The 25,342-nt window shown below is 41.8% G+C and overlaps 1 protein-coding gene across 1 annotated transcript; it reads right to left on the bottom strand.

Moving 5' to 3' along the window:
• Nucleotides 1-693: 693 nt before the first annotated feature.
• Nucleotides 694-24,447, bottom strand: LOC103820244 (protein spinster homolog 3). Its single transcript, XM_009094890.4, has 11 exons — nucleotides 24,187-24,447; nucleotides 21,076-21,141; nucleotides 20,455-20,591; nucleotides 19,786-19,937; nucleotides 18,852-18,918; nucleotides 17,916-18,106; nucleotides 15,901-16,053; nucleotides 12,628-12,817; nucleotides 10,013-10,078; nucleotides 5,060-5,158; nucleotides 694-2,439 (listed from the first exon to the last, which is right to left on the bottom strand). Exons 1-11 carry the CDS (start codon nucleotides 24,392-24,394, stop codon nucleotides 2,272-2,274), a joined length of 1,497 nt encoding a protein of 498 aa, XP_009093138.2. The 5' UTR covers nucleotides 24,395-24,447; the 3' UTR covers nucleotides 694-2,271.
• Between the last annotated feature and the right edge of the window lie 895 nt (nucleotides 24,448-25,342).

Here is a 25,342-nt window from a genome sequence, read left to right as displayed (position 1 = left end):
AGGACCAAGCAGCTGATGGAAGCAGCTTCCCTGCCATGGAGGCAGAGCTCCCTGGGCTGTTCCATGCAGGGGCTGCATCTCTCCATGGCCAGGACAGGGCAGCTCCAGGGAGGCCCAGGCACAGCTCAGATTATCCAGCTGTTAGTCCTGCTAAGTGCAGAAAAAAAAAAAACCCCAAATATACACATCCTTTGCCCATAAATTGAAATGAAAAGAGAGAGGCATTTGAAAAGATGGGATGACTAGTCAGTGTGATCCTGCTCATTTCTAGGCACTGACTTTCCCAGAGGAGATGGAGTAGGAGGAGGGAGGAGTTTGCCATGGACTGCTTGTACCATTTACAGAACAGCATTTGGCATCTCTTGCTCATATGTCAGATACGTGCCTGCACAGTGTGCCAGATGCAGCTCCTGATGAATTTTTTAAAGAGAAATTTAATGCTGACATAACAAAAGTGATAAATTGCTCAACTGTTTGCAGGGCAAATCCTGAATGCACCAATAGAGGAGCACATGGAGCTGCTGAAATCCTGCCATGGCTGAAACACTTGGGACCTTTGCAAGCATTCATATCCAATAGCAAAAATCCCTTCTTGGATATGGGCTCTCTGGCAGCACAGGAGTTTCCAAAAGGTCAGTGCTATAATGGCCATGGCTAGTTTTTACAACCAGAAAAAGTTGCTCAGTCTTTCAGAATACAAACTTTTATTTTAAAGACAATTATTACACTCTCACTGAGTATCACAAAGCTTCTCTACTATTTCTCACAATGGTCACATTTCACTACCTAGGTTTAAGTCAGATTTCAGAAGAGATTTTTTAAATATTAGGTAGGCAGAGGGAAGAACACAAACCTGCAGTAGCTGAATTTTGCTCTTTACAGTAACATTAGACATTCACAGTCATTACAGGAATATTGGGCTTTATGATCCTTATGATTTACTGGGAGAATCATGCAAAATTTACAACATTTTGCAATTCACTTGCCAATATCTTGCTTAGGCTTTCAGGTGCTACTGGGAGCTAAGCCAGAACAAACAATGGAAATTGGCCACAGTGGTCATGTCCTGTTTGGTACCTGGCATGATATTTTGACAACAGATAGCACATCCAAAATCCCCTTCACTTTGGAGATAAGAGTTCAAATGGACAGTTATAGTTAAGTGGTTTTACAGGTCCTGCTGCTCACTCATGATAGGAGATACTTACCCAAGGCCTGAGGATACAGTGAAGAGCCTCCAAGTATTAGGAAGAGGCATTAAGATGTTACATATAAAATTATCATAACCCTCCAGTCTTGAATCTGACATGACTTTTGATTGTTTTTGCTTCTCTTGGTCATTTTAGATGACCCTCTTTTTACTACCTTCATTTTCCAAATCCAACAGGCAAATCCCATCCTGCTGAGAACTCACAGGGCTCCCTAATCTCCAGGAGATATCATGCCTCAAGAGCTCCTGCCTTGTTGAGGTCAGCAGTCATGCTGGTGACAGCTCTGTGAAACAGCCTCTGGAGCTCCCCAGCCCACAGAGGACAAGGGCCTGGTTATGGATGGGGGAGGAGAGTTGCCATATGCCAATGCATGAGCAATTTTTGACTCGCAGTCAAAAGCATCGAAAAATTCAGTATGCAGGATTTTGTGCCATATGGAGGAATTGTGATTTGGCCTTTTCCCCAGCTGTATCTCATTAAGCAAAAAAAGGAAAGAAAAAAGGGAGGACATTCTTTTCTTCTGTGCAAACCTCTCCCCAGAGTTCATCTTCCTTTGAGGGACAGTTCATTGCTGGTACCTGGAAAACCAAGTCCGAGCAGAAGGGGGCTGTAAGAATCCAGGTGCTTGAGGACAGGGCTCTGTCCAACTCAAAAGTTTTTTTTCTAAATCTTTTATACTTTGAACATGATTTCTTTTAGGGAAGAGGGAGAAGTGCTACAGAGAGACTGGTTCTACAGGGGTGAGAAAGATCAGAGTAGAAAAAGAACTTCCTGTTCCATGAAGTCTGCAGGTGTGCACTACAGTAAAGGATGTTATTTCCATGTACTGCAGCATTTTGCACTAACAGCATTTTGATTGTGAGCTCTGTGGTTGTTTTGCTCAGTGTGAAAGGTTTGTTTAATCTGAGACTTGGCTGAGATTTTGTCCTTATCTTTTTTACAGAGACTGATGTGGCATTACCATGAGGCAGACATTAACACAGTTTAATGTTACAGAGACCATCCCATGGCTGGTGTCAAACAGGTCACCACAGCCAGGTTTCAAAGACACACAGACACCTCAGAGCCTCTGTGCTTCTTTCCGATCTTCCTCGATGTAGAAAGATGTCAGGAGGAAAAATCCTCCTCCAAAGACCCCCACAAAGGCACAGGTGACAAAGCTGTACTGCATGCTCCTGAAACTCCACTGCAACGAGGGCACGTTCCTGGCCTGGATGGCATTGGAGATCTGGGGAGGGAACAAGGCTGCATTAATCTGGAATAACACCTCCATCCTCTGCTGCTTTAAACAGACTCTTTACACTGTGGGCCTTGAAAAGAGTAAAAGAGGCAGACAGGGATGAGAGTCTGCTCCCAAAGTTTGTCAAACCCAGTACCCAGCACAGCTTTACTGCACTGCTCTCCAGCTTATCCTTATCTTTATCCATCCTTATTCTGTGATTCTGTGATTCCAAGGGCTCAAGAAATCTCATGTTGTTTTACACCTTTAGTGCCTCCAGTCACAAGGGCAGGAAATATGTTTTACCATTTCCTAGCCCACCTTGAGATTGCCAGCCAGGATGGGCATTGGGCAGTGACTTTTGGCATTTCTTGATCCTATTCAGTAACTTTCTGCCTCCTTTGTTGGCATCCAGAGTATAGAAACAGGGGGTAAAGCAGCAGTACAGGCACAAGAACAACACTCATAAGACAGGGAAAATATGGGAACTGACCTAAGACATGAGTGGGGTCTGCTTTTGAGCCAAAAGGCATTTGAGGAGTTATGGAGTGACATTGTGAGTAGGTGGGAGGAAGAAAATACCAGGCAGGTGCTTTTAGCACTGGTGGGAGAATGAGGTTGTAAAGGCTATAAATGATACATATGAATTTTATTTTTGTAGACAGAAGGAAAATCTGATTTCCAGAAACTCAGTAAGATTCAACACTTAACCCAGGGACTTAAAATCTCTTCTTACCATAAACAAAAAGATAAATGGTGAAAGCAGTCATTTTTATTCCCACATTTGTTCTTGAATGTTACAATACATTGTGTGACTTGAAATGCATAAATACAAGACTCTTCAACCTTTGCTGGGTTTCTATGATTATTTATGACAGTTTAGGAAGATAAGAGAAAGATCAACTCCAAATGGGTACCTAGGGATTACAGCAAGCATAATGGCCATGATAACAAACTTAATACATTTAATTTTAAAATGCTTAGAGAAAAAATCTCTGGGGTGCAGAGGGAAGAAAAACAGGCTTTGAAAAAGAAAATTCCCTGATTTCTCAGTCAGGTTTTAAGCTAAAAGTTTGGCTGAAGCAGGTTAGGATATACTATCAGGACATGAAAGTAGAAGATTTGGTGTTTAACCATCAGCAGTCATGGGAAGTGTTGCTGTATGGGCTCACAGAACATTCCAGAGGACAATGTGGGTGCTCAATACACAGGAACCCCTTGGACACACAGCAGTTTTATTCCTGGGTTCAATGCCTCTGTCTTAAGGGAAGTTACGAGGTTACCTGAGATTAATCTCATCTGGATAAGCTTTTTTTGTCTTCACTCTCTCAAGAGCTGCTCTTTAAGGTGACTTCTGCAGGTCCTGCACACAGTGACAGGCAGGATGCAGCCCAAAGCCTCAGTTCTGCCCAAAGAGGGCAAAGGACAGAGGGCAAGAGGCACAAACACTTTAATCTTTCAGGCAGAAAGCTTAAATCAATAGATTGATCAAAGGGAGAATGAACAAGGCATATTTCAGTTTTTCAGGTACCTCCCATTTTTGCACCCCATCTCAGCCATTTCCACAGGGATGTTGGGTGCTGTGTTCTCACACAAGTACAGTCAGATATGTGTGAGAGCAGAGTTTCCTAACACCAAGGAGCAAAGTGGTTTCTTCATTTGCCAAAAAAAGGAAGTCAGCAGGGGTAATCCCTCAGGGAGAGAGGCTCTCTTTCTCTGCCTTACAGATGATACAGTTGAGACCCTGGGTTTCACCCAGCTGAGGACAAGGGGGACCTCCTGTGTGGCTGGGCCAGCAGCAGCTGAGCAGGCATTGCTCACCTGGGCATTGCTGGCCCTGTCTAACCCTGACACTGTTAACAGGGGGTGAACTTCTTTAAATAAACTTTCATAAAAACTAAACTTTAAATCACCAACAAAGACTCAATCTCCCATGTCAAGTAAAGCATAAAACTCAAAATGGGTGCTTTGTTAGCTACTGTGTCTTAAAATAAATGGAGGAAGGAAATGAGACTGACAGAGTCCACTGGAACTAAAATTAATGAACTGCACAGAGAAAGCAGTAGGAGGCTGATTTGCACAGAAGCACCTAAGATCAAGTAAATGTAGGAAGGGCAGAGAAATCAGGTCTCAAGGAATGTGGGAATTCAGGGTTAAGGTGATTTGAGACCAGAGCTTAAAATCTCAAGTAGTATCTAAAGACAGCCATTGCACTACTTTTATTCTGATTTTCAAGACTCCATTGACCAACTGCAAGATTTCAAACTTCAAGTTTTGAACTAAGTCTTGGGTTTTAACACATTGAATTAATTTTCATGAAACTCTTCACAAACTTAGCAGAAAGTGCTTATGACACTGTCTCTGCAAAAATGTATTCCTCTAAAAATATATGAGTCTGTAAATTTCTACACCCTGCATAGAACTACCCACACCTACAAGCAGTGTCACAGGACCAAGTGCTTCATGCAAATAAAAACATTTAGAAAAATGTCTCTGGTCCTAGACTCAGGGCCAGCAATTTGAGTAATTTCTGGTTTTGGACCAGGTAGTGCCTATGATTCTGTGAGTGTCTATCAGTTTCTAGAAGTTTTACCCTAAGGAAAGTTCAGAAAGGAGAGAATTCACTTACAGCTCCAATGAGGTATGGGCTGCCTGCATCTCCCAGCAAATGGCTCACCAAAATCTGCAGGGCAATGGCTGTGGATTGTCTCCTTGGTGCCACCACGTACTGAAACAAAGCACAGCCCACAGAGAGGGAACATCAACACAGGGAACTTCAGGAGTGCCCAGCTGCCTCCAGAATATCCCAGAGACATTGACAGAGCAACACTGATGTATTTCATATTCAAACACTGTTTACACTTTGTAAGACAAATTTCATATTCAAACACTGTTTACAATGTTGGAGACAGAAAAGTTATTCTGAGCAGAAGGATACACTGCATGTTTTGCTGAGGAAAAAAAACATTCAAGAAAGGAAGACACAGGAGAAAACAAATAAAAAGTAGCTAAACTGTGACTTACATGTGTCCATGACACAGCTCAGAGCAGCTTGTACAGATCCATTTGGCCATGCAACCAATAGAAGCCCACAGGCAGCATCCCTTGCAGTCACAATGATTTGCTAATAAGGACTCAGCACTGACAGTCTCTCAGAAAAATATCTTATGACCTATGTCAGCAGGCCTGGTCTAGACTGCTGAGGGAAAGTGGGGTACCTGGAACATGGAGGGGCTGTAAAACATGCCAGCTGAGGCCTTGCAGACCTCTTGAAGACTGAAGGTGAGCACCCAACCTGCCAGACCAGAGAGTGGCTGGTGCTGTTTTGATGGTATTGCCTGTAACTGGGAAGCATCTGAGACACAAAATACTGTAGTAACAACACCTCTCACTGATTTGTTTTTCAGTGCACACACTTTAAATAACAAGTTGGAGAGGAAGATGTGGTGCACTTCCAGAACATAACAAAGCATCATGTAGATGAGAACTATTTTGTCAAATGAAATACAGTCATTTGGGGATAATAAGAGCTTCTTGCCTGTGCTACTGAAGATCAACTCTGCCTGAAGAAGCTTTTCAATAATACATTTATGCAAAAAGCATTCACAGTCAGAATGCTTCAGAAGCAATTTCAAACCTTCATACCTCTGTTTTCCAACCAGACTTGATTGTATCAGAAACAAAATGCTTAATGTTTTCTCAGGCCTCTCTTCCACAGTTTGGGGGGTCTTCTTGAAACTCACCTAAATGTCACTAAGTATGTCTCACACACTAATTAGCAGAATGATTGGTGTTTTACCAAGGGACAGACTCAAGGTGTATGATCTATACTGTGGCTCTATCAAGGAAACATTAACATGCATGATAAATTTGGTTTAAAACTAAATAGACCCTGCTCTCACATGCAATTTAGATTTCTGGTCCTGCTTACTACATACTGCAAGCAGTTTCAGTAGAGAACCAGAGAACACTGGCAGTGCTCCTCTCAGGCACTTGGCCTCAACCTTGGATACACAAATCACTCTTAAATCAGCATTTCTGCACCCAGCAACAGAGCTCTGAGCAGCTGGAGTAGAACAGACAGCCTTCCCAAACCCCTCCTGTTCCAGCATCTCCTACACTATTAGCTATCAAAACCCTAAAAGACAGAGTTCCATAACTTCACAGATGGCAAACATGCTTCAGAAGGAACACTCCAAGTACAGCCTCCCAATAAACCAACAAGGCAGCTGCAGCATTTCTCCACTTGCACATGAGGACTGTAGTGGTTCAGCAGATACCTTTGTGTTTGCACTGAATGGGAGGCACAAAGGTGGCTGCATGCAATGCCTCTTGATGCAGCAGCCACAAAGGGAGGAAGTCCTTATCATTCAGTCAGCATCTTCCTTGTCTTCAGCTCCACAGGTGCAGGAGAAATCAATTCCTAGCTACACTGTGTGGCTAGTAGTGCCATGGGAAGAAAGAAAAGTCATTTTCGTGGCAAAGTAAGAACATGCATTAGAAAATCCAGCTACATTGTCAGAGATCCTACCAGTTCATATAGGAAACAAGGCAGAAAGAGAAATTACTGCTGTTATCTATGGCACCCTTCAGTCAATATAACAGCAGTAGTACACTGAACTCATGGGGTTTCCACACAACTCCCAAGTAAGATTGCCACTGAATGAGCAGACATCTACAATTTCAGCTCAATTCCATAATTTTCTGATAAAACAATTAGTAGCATTTAGAATTCAAGTGGTACAACCCAAAGCACATTTGGGGTAATAAACTTGATATCTGTTCCCGGGGTAACACAGCACCACAGAGCTCTGCTATGCCAAGCTTTTCACCTCCCCTCTTGTTTCCAATTGATACAATACTGCTGGTAAGTAATCCCACAATATTCTGAAAGAAATGGAAGTTATGGATGTTGGTCACCTGGGAGACAAGAACTTCCTTCTCTTCTAGATTTACATCTCCAGGATATGGCAATGATGCTCCCCACAGATTTCCTGCAGGCTGCAATGTGATGCAGCATTCCCTCAGAAAGCTGAGATTGGAGTGATGGAACTGAACAAAAGCTCTGTTTGGATTCAGGAAGGAATTGAAATAAAGAGCTGATAGCAACTATCTGCCTCACTCTCCTCACCATGTATCACCATTACCTAACTCAGTGATGTCACCTTCCTCTTTAACAGCAACAGAGGACAGAATTAAAATACAGATGTAGACGTTCAAAGAAAAGTAAGCTGATAAACTTTAAAAAGTTGGTGCCTCAAGTCATGTAAAAAGAATGGCAATGGTATTTATACTTGCTTCTGGTGAAAAAAAATCCCTAATTATTTCAAAATAAACTGAAATAGAAGATAAGTAAAACCATCAGTCTGGACCAGTTATAGTTTTTCTCTGCCTGTTCACTGCTGCAAGGCCACAGCTTTTTCCTCATGGAATAGTTGTTTCTGACCATTCTGTGAGAGTCAAATAAGAATCAAAACCCTCCTGGCTGCTGGCTGAGATTTTAAGCAAGCAGCCAATTGACTAATGCTGACTGCATTATTTACTATTTTATTAAAATTCCAGAGAGCAGAAAACTGACATGTAGAGAGCAGCACCGTGAAAGAGAACATAATGCACAGTCAGTGTCAGCAGGACTTTGCTGAAGACCCATGAAATGGAAGTAGTTCCATTCCTTCATCTCAATCAGAATGTAAAGAGAGGTTCTTCAGCTATGAAATACAAAGATAAACAGACTCACATCAAGGCAGGTCAGGCAGTGGAAGGAGAGCTCTGTGGTGCTTCACAGCTGGGCCCTTTGGTCACTAGAGAATGCTCAGCATTTGGCAATATACTTTCTGATCCTTTGACACTGTAATAGGGATACTTTCATCTCTGCTCAGCTTGTCCACTACTTGGGTTCAGTTAGCTGGTAGAAATACCAAGCAATTTGTATATCTGAGCAACTCAGACCACAGTGCCAGCAATTTCCAGTTCCTGTGATAGCAAGGGCCAGTGACCTGTGCTCCACTGGAGCCACAGGCTGCAAGGGCTTTTTCCTGTCCTTCCTGTGAACTGGTATTGTGCACCACTGCATGTTGTGCCACACATGAATGCACTCACTGTGGTTCTTAAATGAAAGATTTATTATGAGCATGAAGTCTGCAGCAGCAGCCTGCAAATAGATGTCAGCTCCCTTAGAATGAAACACTATTACATAAAATGGGAAACACTCACATGGCTTTTGCTGGGGAAGAAACAGTCAAAGATCTCTGTTCTGCTGTCCCTTAACTTTGTGCCTTCTCTCACTTGTCCTGATGGCTTTACACAATTTCCCCACTTTCAGTGCCACCTGCAGCAGCATTGTGCCTGTACCACACTTGTCTGAACAGTCCCTGTCTCACAGGGAGCTTCCTGCCTGAAATATTAGGGTTACCATCACATCCAGAGTTTCTCAGCACGGGGATCCCAAAGTAGAGTTTGGGTCCCTTGGGTGATCTATTCCTGAGAGAAAAGGGTAGTCTCAATTTCAATATTTTGTCTTATGCCCACAGGTAGCAAGAAAAGAATTGCCAATCATATAAATAACTTTGGTATTTAAATCAGCTTCCTGCAGTCTATCAGATATGAGCATTTCTTTGCTTATTGCACTGATAAACCATATTCAACTTGTTCATATTATGGATTGTTTAAAAAAAAGTCATATAAACTACTTGATAAGACTATAATCATCTGAGTAGTTCAGCAATCATAGTATCTGCCCCAGGGTTTACACAGACATCTATGACTGACTGTGGAGCTACAACCTAAATGAAATGTTGCCAGATTTTTATTTAGAGTAAAAACTCAAGTAAAATTACTAACTCTAAAAACCTTTGAAATGATAAAAGGGAGCTGCTCATCACAGTCTAGACATGCTGTGCTACAAGATGTGTGCTTTTCACATCACTCCTTTCTAAAGAAATTACTGATGACAGAATCCAAATGAAACCATGCACTGCTATTCCTTGGCCTGTGGTGTCAGTCCTGGAATTCCCAAGAGCCCCTTAAGCATCACTGCTGGCCTGATGCTCTGGCAGTGGAGCACACTTCTGAACTGGACTTGCAAGAGCTGGAATTCATCTGCACTGTATTCTGAACTAAGGGAACTTGCTGATAGTTCATGGACTATCAACTTTGCCCCATTTGGATCAACCTTTCAAACCTTTGGAAAACAAATAGGAAACCTGATTATAGACACAAAATGACCTTGTTTCTGGTGCAGACCATTGTCTAGCAGATATCTGAAAACACAGAGCTGTACAGAAGCCCAAAATATTATGGGTACAGACAGCACTAGAGAGTACCACGTGCATGAGTTCCATCCAAATCAGGACATCTTCCTGGGATTATAATAACTTGGACTGCTGCACCACCACACCCTTATTGCCACTGGCATCCTTGCCCAGCAGGACATTGTGGCAGTGATTCCAAGCAGAATACCAACAAGGAGATTCTCTGTAGGAGTTTTTTCATCTGTCCCCAGAAAGCCACCAAGAAGCATGCTTAGGAACAATATCACATTGTCAAAACCTTGAAATAAGGAAATAGTTTCATGAGCACTTACCAGCAGTATGTCTGTCACAACAGCCCAGTTTACAGACAAAAACAGTTCTCCAAATGCAATGAAAATCTGCAAAACAAAAACCCAGCAGTGACTATACTATACTATACTATGCTATACTGTGCTATACTCTGCATTGCCCTTCTATATTGTGAAGATGAGGCAGGCTTACAGACTGTGCTTCTCTATGTAAGAGTTGTCCTACATACCCATCACTTCTAAATTAAACACCTCTGTCTATGCTTACAAACACTAATTCATCTTAAAGGTGGGGAAAAGAACCAGAGAAGGTGTTGGAGTCACAAATCCTCAGCAGAAGAGCCAAAATAGGAAACATATACCACCCTCCCAAATTAACTGCTATGAACTACTGAACCCAAGAAGAGAAAGCAAGATCCATGGAAGAGAAACATTCAGCACAGGTTTACAAAGTGCACAGGGATGCAGATGAAGCCAAGTGAACACCTCTGGGCCAGTACAAGTACTCTTAAGGGCTCCTTCAGAGAGAGAGCTTCCAAAATGGAATGGACTCCAAGGAACAGGCAGTCTCAAAACCTTGGTGTCCTGTGGGAAATCCTTAATCCATCACAGATGGAGACCCAGCCATGAGGAAAAGGGGTAGGGCACTGAACAGTTCTTATAGCTGAGGGCTCAGAAAATATTAACCCTTTCAGCCAGTCCTGGACACAGATTGGAACAGCCTGCCCAGACTTGAAGGAGGAAAGAGATTAAAGTTACACCTTTGAGGTGGAGCAGTGCTAGAAAGCAGAGTTTCTTCAGAAACACAGGCCACAAAGTCACATGGCACCTGACACAATATTCTTATCTACTAATCAGACTGATGGCACATTGTTACAAGTGGAGCCAGCACTGTGTTTGGTAAGGTCCTTGTCAAGATGATGTCCCTGGTGGATGAAAACACAGCCTAGGAAAGGCACAGTGACAAACTCAGATGTTTTTGTAGGGGTTGCTTACATTCTCCTAAGGAGAACTAGACCTAGTATACTTAGGATGTCTATAGATATCCTGTAGGTAATAAATATAGATAATAGACCTAGGATATCCATACATCCTGTGGTTCTTGTCTCTTTTGTTCATTTGTTTTCTTCTCTAAGGCAGTTTGGGGGAAAAAGTTCCTTGAAGCACTGATATACTTAGTACAGACCATTATCCAGACATCTTTTCCTTCACAGTGCTTTAGATATGGATATTATGATTAATATATTATATTATTAGATATAAGGAAGAAATTCTTCCCACTGAGGGTGGTGAGGCCCTGGCACAGGGTGCCCAGAGCAGCTGTGGCTGCCCCATCCCTGCAAGTGTTCAAGGCAAGGTTAGACAGGGCTTGGAGCAACCTGGAATGGTGGAAGGTGTCCCTGCCCATGGCAGGGGAGTGGAACTGGATGAGCTTTAAGGTCTCTTCCAACCCCAAACCCTGATTCTATGATTGATTCTAATTAAAGGTATGTTTTGGTAGTTCCAACCAAATATATTGATTCACTCATCTAACACAGACTGGCAAATTAAACTGTTGTTCTCTACCTTTAATGACAAAAAATCCCCTGATGAACACACTATGAGTGGAGCTTGTGAGATTCTGAGAAGAAGAAAAAGACAGTGGGTAATTCTTCTGGGCACTCAGATCCCCACTACTGGATCCAAAATGAGCTTCACATTTCACATTTTGCTTTGTGTACACACACTCAGACAGGCCAATCTACTTGTGTTTTCTCTTGGTGTAAAGGTGTTTTTCCACAGGAATACACATTCCTCAGGAGCTAGAAGGAAAACCTCTTTGAACAAGCATTATTCTTAGAAGCAAAAAACATGCAAAAGTGCCCTTTTGCAGAGAACTGTTGATTACTGTAATTTACTTTACTTTACATGTTAATCATGGTGATTTTGGCTGTGGAGTCACAGAAAAAATGCTCAGGAGTCTTTCCCCAGCTGTTTACCAGGTTACAGTTGAAATAGGGTTTACATTCAGTTCCCTCTTACAGGGATTTTTTTGTCATTCCTAGTAAGTTTCTGTTTTCCCTTTAACTGAGAATGGAGTTTAAGTGATTTATACTTCAGTTTGTATTGCCAAAAGCCTGACTTTGAAGATCAGCTAGTGATTTGGGGCTTTGAAGGTGAGGACTAAATTATTCTTAGCAAGAACAGTGTGTATTGCACAGTCCCAACTACACCAACCTTTAAGTATTCAGAGAGCAAAAATAAATAAGAATACTAAATTAGGCACAAAGCATTAAAAATTAACATAAGATTGAGACTTGCTTTAACTACATTTTTGCATAAGGGACGTGTTTCAACACAGCTAAATCGGTAGTTACTATTCTTTTCTTCAGTGTGGGCCCTCTGCAGGACCCCAGGCCCAGTTTTTGTGCTCTGTCTGCCCTTTACAGTGTACCAAGGACTGCCCAGAGTGGCTCTCACAGCACAGGCCTCAGCTATGGGAGCATCAGAGCCCACAGCTTACCTGGATACCTTGTCACAAGACACTGAAACCTCTTAATGGTCTAGAAGACTGCAGAGAATTCTGCAAAAGTCACCTCCTCCTCCCCCTTCCCATTCTCCCTAGGGTGCCAAAAGACATTTTGCCAATTGTCACTTACAAAAGTGGAAAGGATGTTGGTCTGGGCCACCATCAGAGCTGTGTAGAGGCACAGGGCAGAAATGAACATGCTTGTGGCACAGATCAGAGGATCAGCTTTGTTGTTTATCTTCCTTAAACGTCTTGCAGCTTCTGCCCCAGCAATAATACCCAAGATTCCTGTCCCAATGGTGATGCCTCCAAATATTAGGCTGGTGACAAAGCAAAGGATTCAGCTGAGCATAGTAAAACTGTACTGTGGAAAAATAAATGGTGTTAGCTTGTACCTGTAGTTTCAGAGGAATCTTTAATAGGGAAATTTTTATTGAATTTTATTCCACTCGATGTGACCCTCCCACTCCTTCTAAATGGATGCAATCCCAAGCCCCAGCTGAAGCTATGGCTCTGCAATGGTGGCTGTATCCCCTGGAGAAGATATTTTTCCATTTACAGAGCAGGTGTTATGCACCCAGGCTCAGGGAGGGCTCTGCTCAGTACAATCTGGCTTGGCCATGCTGTGATTTCGAGGAGACAGAGTCATTGTGGTTACCCTGTGAATCAATCTACCCAGTCATCCCTGAAACACAGATGGAGTAACCCTGTATCACAATCTGCTGCCTTGGAAGAGATCCTAGCACGTGGAATGATACACATCTAAATTACAACCCTCTGGTTAGCACAGCTGAGATGAGTCACTTCTCTGACTATGGGAAACACCTACCACTTCCCAGAAGAGTTCAAAAAATACTGCATAGGTAACTACTGCCAGGTCCACATAGCATTTTCTGAACACAGTTTCCAATACCATTCAGCTTTGTGTGTCTGTAAATGCAAATGTGTTCTTCAGGAACCACAAGTTCATGTTTTAAAAGAACATGTCTGAATAGTTTAGAAGATTCAGCTTCCAAAGGGACTTGCATGTGTGCTTTTGTCTCTGTCCCAATGAGACCCCCCCCAATGACAAAGCAAATCTCTTGCACAAGATCAGTGGTGCCACAGCACCATAATTCTCTAAAGACAAGCAGGGACAGGATCAATGTATTCTGAGCACAAGCACTTCTGAATATTTTAGACTGCTACATGGCAAGTTCTGTACATTTTCCTAAACTTTTTCTAACTGCAAAGCAAAGTAACCAGCTGGGACATGATCTGTTTTTTTAAACTACACAACATCCACTTCTTAATTTCTTTCTGGCTGATTTGGAAGAACTCAATAATGCTACAAGAAAAAAAATAAAAGGTATTGCTATGCAAGATAACAAACTTTAAGAAAATTTGTACTCTCCCTGCAAGTACTACAAGGTTCTGATCCATCACTGACTATAGCTTGATAGTGACATTATAGATTGTCACTTGGCAGAATAATCTCAGACATTTGTTCAAGAGAGGCAAGTTCCAAGGTGACATTAGTTGATTGAAGCATTCATGGAATTGTGTTTAGAATGTTCATGTATTGTAAACTGTAGTTGAAATACACCTGCAGCTGGAATAAAAGAGAATGGCCAAAACTAAATCCAAGCACAGTTCAGCTGACAGGGAGTAGGAAAGTACAGAAGCCTAGCACTGGGGAAAGGCTCCTATGGGATCCTTTAGGGTCTGAGAATGCTCACTTATCTCTCTGATCTGTTGGAAAGTGTTTGCACAAAGACCTGAATAAAAACTTCACACTGCCTATTTATCTACCTTGAAAGGATTGAGACTTGAATCAGTTGTGGTGCCATTTGAGTCTGTGTTTCCAAGGAGTCTAAGCGACACAGTCCTGATCCTTAAAGTCTGAAACTGCTGAACAGCCAGAGGGAAAAACATCTTTAAAAGTGTCCCTGGGCAGGTCTGGTAATGTGCAGCTCAGTTCCTCCAGCACCATCAGGTCTGACACAGAAGTTTATATTCTGTTTCTTTACATCCCCTTGGAATAACAGTCCAAAACCAGCCTTATGCTGCTTCTGGCATGAGCTTATGCAAGGTTATATTTAAAGCATCCTATAAGAAGTGGTACATGAGGTTAAACTATCAAATGCTCTGTTTCACTTCCCTAAAGACCGTGCCTGCTCTAACAACACTACTGTGGAATAATAATTCAGAAGTGAATTAGAAAACAAACTAGAGGCCAACACCTTCAAATTAACAAAGGAAGTACTTAAACTGCATCTGTGAACAGATACAGCCAAACATCTGAAACTGTTCAGCTTCCCTCATGTGCCTACCCTGAGCCAGACTCCTGGGTTTCACTCCCTTCCCAGTGCTGTTCTTTGATAAGTAATGTGCCACTGGTGGCATCCCTGGAAGGACAACTCATTTCCCATTGAAGGATTTTGGGATGACTCTTCAATCCATCTGGTTTTGCTACAACTCAGAAATCACTTCTGAGTCGACTCGGTTATTCTATTGCAGAAAACCAGAGGATACATTCAAGGTGTGATTACTGCTTTTCCCTTTGATTGCCTTTACCTGGAAAGGCCATGCAGTAAGCACTTAGTTCTCTGGAATCCATTGCAAAAGCAGAGACTGAAACAAGACTTGGGATACCTCAGGGAGAAAGGGATTCTTGTATGGAAACCACTGCCAGGAGTCAGTCCCAGTGCTCATGTTACTGAGGGAAGCTGTGGGGACTCAAGAGGAACACTGAATACATATTTGTATTCTGGACAGCACACTGAAGAGAAAGTTCTCTCCCTTGATGGGGAAAAGGGATCTACAAAAAGGTGTGTTATGACTACTTCAAAGTGTTCTACTAGTGTAAATTGCCTTTCTTATTACAATATTTAATACTCTTCATGAATCTTCATTGGTCTGGACACACTCTGTAAGCAGAGCTCTGCTGGCAGCTATTCACAAGATCCTGGTTTGATGTGATGATATAATACTACATCAAAATCAGCAAGTTTTCTTCAAGTGGGAGCCGCAGTGAACTCACCAATATGGCATGGATTATAACAACAGAATAAGATAATAGGCAAGTTACTAAAACACAGGATTTAAATATACTTTAATGGGTATTTAAGTAACTTGGGTGCACAGTCATTTGTCAACTAAACACTCCTTGCTAAAGCTGCTCCTTTTTCCCCACAACTGTTGCTATTACTGCTTCTTCCCACTTAAACAGAGCTGGCAGCATCTTTCCAGTTAATTGAGTGATTATAAACAAACAGCCAAAGGGGAGTGTCTCAGATACCTGGAGGCAATTTAACGTTCACACCCCATTGCCTTCACGAGAAGTGCCTGGTCACATCCACCCTGCCCCTCTGTGACTGAGCACCCTGCAGCGTTTCCAGGATGATCCCAAGGCACAGCTCACCTGTTAGATGAATTGCACGAGTCCTGGAGGCATGGTGGCACAAGGCCCTGGACAACCTGAGCTCTGTACAGAAACAGTGGCATCCACATTCCCAGGGCTCCAGTGACAAAGGCCATGGCAGTCTGACCCAGTGAGGAACAGACAAAACTACAGCTGAAAGTAAAAAAAAAAAAAAAACAACCCAACAACTGAGAGATATTAGAAAGAATGGTGTGTGAGGAAAAAGGGGAAACCTACCTGCAACACCCAGGATTTCAAGCAATAACAAAACAATACGTTCAGACATCTTGCAATCAAAATCCCCTCCCTTGAATATCTGAACTCTGATCAGGCTTTATTATGAAATTCAACAATAAAGTACTAATTAGAGCAAAGGGTATGACCTACTGATTTAATGTTAAATCCTGGTCTCTTGCAGATTTCATGCCAATTTCTGCCAAAACAATTGCTGTGATTTTTTTGATAGCAGAAGTATAACAATAGAGAGTGAGCAAGAATTTAAGGGCTTAGTACCTGAAGGAAAAGGTTCTATGTTCAAGTCTAAATGCCTCAGGTTTTAAGCTGTTTCTGTAACCAGTATAAATGAGAGCAACATCTGGGTCTGGGCTGGGCTGGAGCACTCCTTAACTCTACCTGAGTGAGTAAAAATAGACTCAACCTCCACAGCAAGTTTCAGACAAAAGGAGAAGCATTTTTGAAAACTGTCCAAACCTTGTCTCCTTCCTGCCCTATTCTAGGAGAAAATTAAATTTTTGCTGGGCTCTTTGTCATTATTAGTTCAGGAGAAAACCCCCTTTGAGGTCAATAGGGATGTATGAAATCTAAACACTGCTGCAAATGATCAGGTGATGACCAAACTAGATGATTTGTTAAGAAATGAATCTAATTCTCCATTTCCTAAAGATAAAGTGCTCTTGGACTTGATTAAAAGTGGAACCACATAGTTCTTCAGCATTATATCTTTATGCTTTGGAAATCAATTGCCCAAGGAAAAGAAAATGGGAATCAATTGCTAAAGGAAAATAAAATTAATTTTTTTTTTTTTTTACACTATAACATCAGAAAAGCAATTTTTGAGATAGTCTAATTGTTGAAATGTCAGAAAGATTCATTTTTAATTCAGGAAAATTAATTTTTTTATTCACTTCAAGGTGTAGTGCCTACAAATTGTGATCCTACAAAACCGATCTCCAGCATACCCGCTGATCAGGACGTAAAGAGGATGCAGATTTAGCGGGCAGTTAGAAAACGCCGGATAGTCTGGAAGAACACTCCAAAGACAAACGATGTCCCAGGAAAGCAAGTCTTTAAAGGAGAAGCGTTGGATCGGAAAGCAGCCTGCGGGCAGCGGCAGGCGGAGCCGGCTCTGGCGCAGCTGCACAGCGGCACCTGCTGTTCCCAAAGCCGCTGCTGTGCTTCGTCCTGCCCGGGCACTGCCTGGCACCGCCTGGCACCGCCCGGCTGCGGGGTCACAGGAGCCAGCAACCTGCCCAGTCCGCATTTTACTGCGCCCTGCAGGTCAGCTGCATCTTTAATTTTTGTGCGGTTAAAAGGAAGAGGTCATCTGCCAGCCCATCAAAGCACATGGACAATTAATTTATAGAGCATATTGGGGTCCCACAAACTCTGACCTCATGCACAGCAGGTTTCCAAATCTCACAGAATGCCTGAGACATGCTAATCCAACCTTCCTCAGGTACTAAGAATTACAAATAAATTTACACCAGAAAATGATGCACTTTTACCAATCTGACTTCTGTAGGGAAGGGAAAATTTAGTAGAAAGTAGAGCTTTGGATTCAAATAGGAGCAAACTGCCATCATAACTTATCCCCTTTCCCCCTCTTCAAAATGGGAGGATAGAAGATGCAAATAAAATTTTTATCTCTTTTGCAGAATTCCTTTTAAAAAGTAGAAGAAAACTTTTTCCTAACGGTGTTTCCATTCCCTTGCATATAACACGTGGGTCAAAGGAGTAAAGTGGGACTCAATGGACATGTTTCTTATACCACTTACTTCTTGACAAGTGATACCACATCTTGACACCAACTAGTCCTGGTAGTTCCGTATACATCTGGCTTCTCATCTGCTCTTCCTATCATGCCAGAGATGCTCAGTGCTCTGTGGGCTGCTGTCTTTCTCTGGATCCTGTGAGGCACCAGTAGAATCAGGAGAAGCAGTGCCAGTCCTCCCATGCAAGGAGTTACCTGTAGACACAAGGTTGGTTAGATCAAAGATACCTGCTTTCTTATAGTGAGAACTCCACAGCAATTCAAATTGCATTAGAACCACTATGAGAAAATTCCAAGTATGTTCAGAAATAGATGTGTGCTGCTTTAGGTCATATTTGTAAAGAAAAAGAGTGACTTTGGTGACTTTGAAGGAAAGATAATAGATCCTCCCTCCCCATCATACAGGTACATGATCACTCCTCCCCCTGATTTTAAAAAAACATGTGAAAAGAAAACTGTACTGAAGTATTCTAGCCACAAACACAAGAATCACTGATGCAGTCACCAATGTTACCTGAATAGCATCAGTGTTGCTCCAATAAATACTCTGCCCCACACACCTGCATGTGCTAGATGATTTTGTATGCAAAGAAGTTGTTTCCAACAGCATTCCAGAAACTGGTGCTACCAGTATAGTGATAATTTCACCTTCAAATTTCTCTGTTTGAGGAGGTCTTGGTGCAGTAACAACCGTTCTAAATGTGCCCTCAGGTACGAGGAACATCAGCACCTGCCCTGGCTGCTGTACAATTTCACCTACTCCTATCAGAGCTAGGCAGAAATCTGCCACTTGTCCTGCAGGAAAACTTCTCCTAAACACCACGTTCCTGACCTGTCAGAGGGTAGGAAGTCCTCCCACTGCTCACCTTTAACACAGTGAACATAAAGAATCCAAACCCCAGTGATGATGTTGATGTTGCAGTGGATGAAAGTGACTCACCCTGAATGCCCAGTGCCAGTCACCTGTGCTTTTTGCCATGCCAGCTGCCAGCATGTAACCACAGCCACTGCAAAGAACAGAAAGGAATGGTCAGTAAGCACCAGTGAATTTTGGATGGCTGAAATGTCTTGTCAGCCAAGGAGAATGTTCTGTCATAGTTTTCCAAAGGGATAAACAGAAATAACTCTCATGGTCTGTGCTAGTCTGCTTGCCAGCCAGTACTAAAAAGAGAGCCTAACCTCCTCAGAGCAGACTTGAGATGATGACAATAATGTCCCAGCTTCCCCTGGGAATACACATTCTGTAGAATGACAGTGCAAACCTGGATAAAGAGCCCATAAAACATTTTATTACCTACTCCCTCCTGTGCTAGCCAAAGGAATTATGCCCTGCAGGAATTTCTTTAGTTTCAATCTGCCTTCTGGACCCAGGCTTGGCTGCCTGCTCTGATACAGAGTTTGCCTCTAAACCATTTGAAAAGCTCTTCTCCACCTTTTCTTCAGACACAATGTCAATTTAACGAAAAGAGGAGAGGGAAGTACCAGTTCTTCCTTGGGAGATGTTCAAAGGAGGGTTCTTAAAAAATCTGTCAAATAACTAATATCTAAAAGTTTTTGTCTCCCAAAACACAGAAATAAATTACATACTCTTGTGCACATATTTCTTTTAGAATTGATTCAATATTTTATTCAAAGCCAGAGTTTCCAGAGTCTAGATTCTCCCTAAAAATGTTAGGGGGAAAAAGCAATTTTTTCTCAAGGTAAGTAGAGAAATACACCTAATCAGCTCTATTCAAACTTGCCAAGGAAGTGACAAATCCCTTTGTAAGAGCCAATGAAGAAATCCATCAAAATAAATCTGATTAGGGCTCAGGGTATATTGAATTGCAGGTGTGGTCAGACAGAATTTCAAAAGGCCACTGCAAGAAACCAACCTTCCCACTGGAATGAAGATGTAGAAGATAGATAACACTGTGGTCCTTTTTCCTTCCTCAAACAGGTCTGCAATGATGGTAGGTGCTATAGTGGAGTAACTGGCAGAGCCAATGCCAACCAGTCCTCGTGAAAGAACAAATATCCTGTAATGCTGCAGGGAAGACATATTATAGTCAAAAAAGTCCATGCAAGCAAGAAAGCTTACTGTTAAAGAGGGGCACTTTAGTGGATGAAATCGACCAGAGGAAATCAGAATTCAACTGCCTTTTGCCTGTGTCTGTATTCCCTCCACTCACACCTGCTCCCCTCACATCTCACTGCTTGGCTTTCTCTTTCTGCACAGCAGTCGCTTCTCAGAGTGACACCCAGAGGGAATTTCAGGACAGGGTGGATAGAAGACATGTAACCAACAAGCTGCCACACTGTAAGGTCATAAACAAAAAACATTCAGGATAAAAATAAAACCCCATCAATCCTAACAATAACGTGTAGGCTCTCTATTGCCTAGGCTGGACTCCAGAGTCCTGGAGTATATTTAGTCCAGGCTTAAGGCTCAGGAAATGAATGGTCACTGATGCTTTTCCAAACATGACTGGAGAAGGACCCTATCAAGTCCTGCAAGATGTGTGCAGGTTATTTTCATAGCACCCTCTAAAAAAGCAACATACTGACTGAGTGATGAATGAGCTCCCCAAGGTCACACCAGACCAGAAGAAAATACCAGCTCCAAGGATGATCTTCCTGTTGTAGCGATCTCCAAGGTATCCAAAGATGGGGGCAGCCAGCATGTAACACAAGGTGAAGACTGAAAATCCAACAATGAACAAAGACAATATTTATCTAAATATTTTTGTCATATGTACTGCTCAGCCCTCAGATAAACTCAGGTTATTTTTAGGGCAAGGCTTAAAGGCAGGCTGAGTTTCTAGGACTAGGAGGAGGATTGATATTTGGAAAAAGACAAATGCAGACTCAAAATACCTATACAACAATAAAATGTATGTAAATTGAATTGAATTAAACAATGTGAATGTATGTGAATTACTCAACTTTTGTATTTCTTGAGAAACCCTTCATCTTTTGTGATTCACATACTGTGGGATTTTTGAAGGACCTGACTCTAGTCTGACTTTCAGTTTTGCATTATAGTCAGCCTGCCCACAAGTGGAAGTGAGCAATACCACATAAAAGGAGGAAGTAGAAGAGCTAAGTAACTGGACTGTGTTTTAGGAGCAGTCCACAGAGGGGCAAGGCAAAGTCAGCTCTCTGAACTGAGGAGATTTTATTACCTGTCTGCAGTAGACCTGTCTTCCCATCACTGAGCCCAAAGTATTGCTGTATATCCAACAGGATCCCTGCAACACAGGCACACACTGAATGACAGCAAAGCACCCTGCTAATCCTGGTAGCTGCCTACCCAAAAACAGGGCTTGCAAGAACTGCAGCACATTTAGTTTTTAGTTTAGATGTAAGCCATTACTCTACCACAAGCACAAGATGCACAGAGAATTAAAAATTCTTATTGCTATAGATAAATGTAATGATCTTCCACTATAAGGGTCTTATGAGAGTTAGTTTACCCGCTGTTTCAGCCACTCCTGTTCTGCTTCTTTTGCACCATTAGCACCTAAGAACATGAAAAATTTTGAGTTCAAAGTTTAATGGACACACTGCAGAACGAAACAGTGGATGTTCAGACAAAAAGGTAATTTTCTTCTTTATGCCATGCCGGAGCTGCAGATCTTCCATCTCATCTATTTTGTATTTCCAATTTATACTGCTGAAAACCAATTGAAAATAGAAAATTCTACTTTGAAAAAGCATACCTGTACTCCAGTGTTGAAAGATATCAATTAAAAAAGACATTTACTTCTCATGCCACTTCAATTTTGTCAAAATAGATGAAGTCATAACATTGTTAAGAGGATGAAACCACCACCACTTAAGAGAACAAGTTCTGTGTAGTTTGCCTCCTGTGCTCACAAGAGCTCATCTGCAGCAGAAGGGAGTGGGTGAGGTCAGCAGGAGGCACCCCTTCTCCCACACTGTGTTTTACACATTGTGCCATGAACTACAACTGCTCCAGCCACTTAAAAGCAGCATGGGACCAGCTAATTTAGAGCTAAATCCATGTTCTCCCACAGTCCCTGTTGCTGCAGCATCAGTCATTCACTATTTACTGATGGGACTTCAAGTCACTGTAGAGCAAGGTCCAGCCTAACAGCAGCTCCAGAGGTTTACAGCTGTTTCTCAGTGACTCTTGAACGTATTTTACATTTAGGGGTTTCCTAATGGTTTCAAAAGTTTAAACAAGAGATTTAATTCAAATATTTTGCATCATTAAAACAGGACAGTCAATTATATCCTTCCTTTCTGGCAGCCAGTGATCAATGCACAGAAATACTGTATTAGAGGAATTCAGGTTGGTGGAGTATTTAGAACAAATCACAGCTAACAAGACTTGAACAGAACCACAACTTCATCTCAAACTAACATTCACACTAAGCACCATCAAAATGTCATCCCCTCCACATAATAAAAATAACTGACCCTGACAGATCCTGGCAAACTACAAAGCATTGATTTGAGCAGTTTGGTGGACAGAAAAGAGAGGAAAGGTCTGCATGGTCACTAGTTTGAACAAACTGAAGTGAGCAGACAGCTAAGGGGAAGAGCTTGTTTTCAGTGATGCAAACACTGTCAAAGCCTGAGAGCAGAACTATCTGGAAACCACAGCTTTGTAACTGCTGCCAGTTTACTTCTGAGCAGATCCTCACACCTCCCCTTCCTCCCTTTCCTGTTAGCTGAATCTGACAACATGGTCACACACTTGGACAGCCAAACTCAAATGTGCTCTTGCAAGAACTCTGCATGGCACTGAATTCAAGCAGGTGAACAGTCAGTACATTGCTGTGTATAAACTGCAGCTGACAGACTTCCCCAGGGCCCAGGAGTCACAGAACCAAGTAAAATGTGGTTTGGTCATATAGTGTCATTAAAGGAGGTGTTTCAAAGGCATGGGCACTATCCCCACCTCTGCTCTTGAATTCTTGCATGTCCCTGAAGGTATCTCACTCACAAGAGCACGTTGGGAGAATTTTAAGCTCTTAACTGGTTCAGGAGCCCCTGAATAGTTCAAAGCTTGAAATGAGCCAAATGGCTTCTTGGTCTTAACCCTCCAAGGGGATACCCTTCTAGCATCCAAGCTCTTCCTTGAAGGTATTTTCATCCTCTTCTGTCCCCTGCCCTTCTCCAAGGAAAGTTACTTGACAACAGAATGCATGCACAGAAATTTTTCACTCACAGCCTTGCAGTGTCATTCAGCATGCACTCCTACTGCACTCCTGCTTGCTTCCTTTCCTCTTGTGTTGTTAAAAAGTACTCAAAAAAACAAGTTCAAACTCTTAAACTCACTACACTCTCCATTTCAAAAGATACTGACTGAAAGTGCCAAATTTCTGAATGATTGAAGTAGCAAAATTACTATGTGTACTGTAATTAGATATTAATTCCAAATTCAATAATCCATCCTTTGGGTTTTTTCAAAGTTTAAAACATTTTTGTTTCCTAGGCCACTCAGAAGTAAAATATAACAAGCTCACAACAACTGTTTCCCCTGCTTTCTAAATCAGATGCCTGGAAGCATGGGAGATGCTTAATAAATAGAAGAATTTACACAAACCACAATTTATATGGGGGGAAACCCCCATATTTTCCCTCCAGTTTACTATAGCAACTCTTGGTTGTTTTCAGCTTTGGAAAAAATAGATGAAAATAGTATTTTGGAGGAAGGATATTATTTATTAGACAAAAGTCCTAACTTGGGTGGGGGAAGGCTTAATTCTCTTTCCACAATCAGGTTCCACTCTTTATTGCAGAAATCACACGACTGCCAGCAGCTCACAAGGAAGTTAAGCCAGAGTTATCACAAAGGTGACATAGTTTTTGAACTTGTAATGGAGGGAATAGCATCAGTATTCTTCAGATAAAAGAATACCATATAGAATCTACTAGATGCAAAGAAGGCCTTGTAAACTGCTGTGCACAGTAAAGGGAAGCTCCTTAGTCACACTTCTGCAGAATCCAGCCACAAAAATGGATCAGTTGCCCTGTATGCTAAAGTCTGTTTATAAGAGACCTAGTTTTTAAAGTACTCTTTTATTTTTATAAGCATTCTACTAACTAATAATACCTAATAAATCCCTCCCAGGTATTTCCAGATTTAGAATTGGAAGTTTCATTAAGAGTATGATCAACAAGTTAAAGCAGATAAATGAGAGAAAGTAAAAAGACATAAAGCATATCCTTACTTTAGAAACATTTTTAGAGTTTAGAAACATTTGTAGAGCTGCTAAGAACTTAAATTTATTTTTCTTTAGAAGAGGAAAATGGGTTCTCACCTGGCACAATGAACCAATCAATGAAATTTATTAAATTCCCAAAGCACAGCACGGCAACTACCAGGCAATCCCTCTTTGCTGGGCTGTTCCTTGGCACAGCCACTGATGGACACTCTGTCCCATCTGCTGCAGCACCTCCATAACTCTGTCCCTCAAACAGTGGCTGGAGCAGCAGGCTTGTGTCTTCATGTTCACAGGGGGGTTGCATGTTTCCAGTGCAGACACTCAGCAGGGGTGATGAAGCATTTCCTCACACAAAATTGAAGTGTTGGGGCTATGAGGAACTTCAATCACTACGGTCATTTCCGGACTGAAGCACAACCACTAAGAACTGAACTGTTCCTTGCAGTCAGAAGAACTTACAAAGAAAAAAGCTGCAGTGCTGTGTTTTGCAAAAGTGAAGACCATGGCCTTGAAGACAAGGCAAAGTAAATGTAAACAAAAGCAAAGTAATCCATTGTGCACCCAAGAAATAAAACAACTCCACAATGATCACACAGAAACTACAAATGCAAAAATAACAGTATTCTTTGTTGTGGGTGAGTTGTCAGAGCTAAATATAGTCTTTCTACAGAAGAAAGGGAAAGAGAGAGAAAGAAAGAGAGAGGGAAAGAGAGAAAGAGAAAGAAAGAGAGAAAGAGAGAAAGAACACAATACGCCTTTAAAACAGGCCTGTGTCTTCCCCTTTCTCCCACAAACAACAGGTCCAAGAGGGGAGGAGAGAGGGCACAGGAAGGCATTCTTGTTCTTTTGGCACATGTAGACACCTTTATCTGCCTTCTTTCTTCTGTCCACTCACATTTTTAGAAGTATTCAGTCACATGTCTTTTGAGCGACTTTATGGATTTCCAACTTCAAAAACTAATTTATTTTTTGCCTCCTGTTAATAAAATAAAAATTTTAAAATGAAAATTACCAGCAAACTCTAAGAGTTTAAGAGTGAGGCAGATAATTTGAAGAAGGACTGCTTATGGTTCATGACTCATGCATGAAGTCTGTGGTTGGGCTTTTTTTAAGAACTGGGTATTTCACACTTTAGACTAACTGAAAAAAAAAATAGCACCTACCATTTTTGGCCCTTTTTCAAAATGCACACTCATTTGCTTCCATGTGCTCAACACGAGTATTTCATTATCTTCTTCTCTTTTATCTCCCC

The sequence above is a fragment of the Serinus canaria genome, chromosome 19, assembly GCF_022539315.1.
Source record: "Serinus canaria isolate serCan28SL12 chromosome 19, serCan2020, whole genome shotgun sequence".
Taxonomy (NCBI): domain Eukaryota; kingdom Metazoa; phylum Chordata; class Aves; order Passeriformes; family Fringillidae; genus Serinus; species Serinus canaria.
Note: the sequence above shows the minus strand (reverse complement) of the source record. Positions and strands in the feature narration are given on the sequence as shown.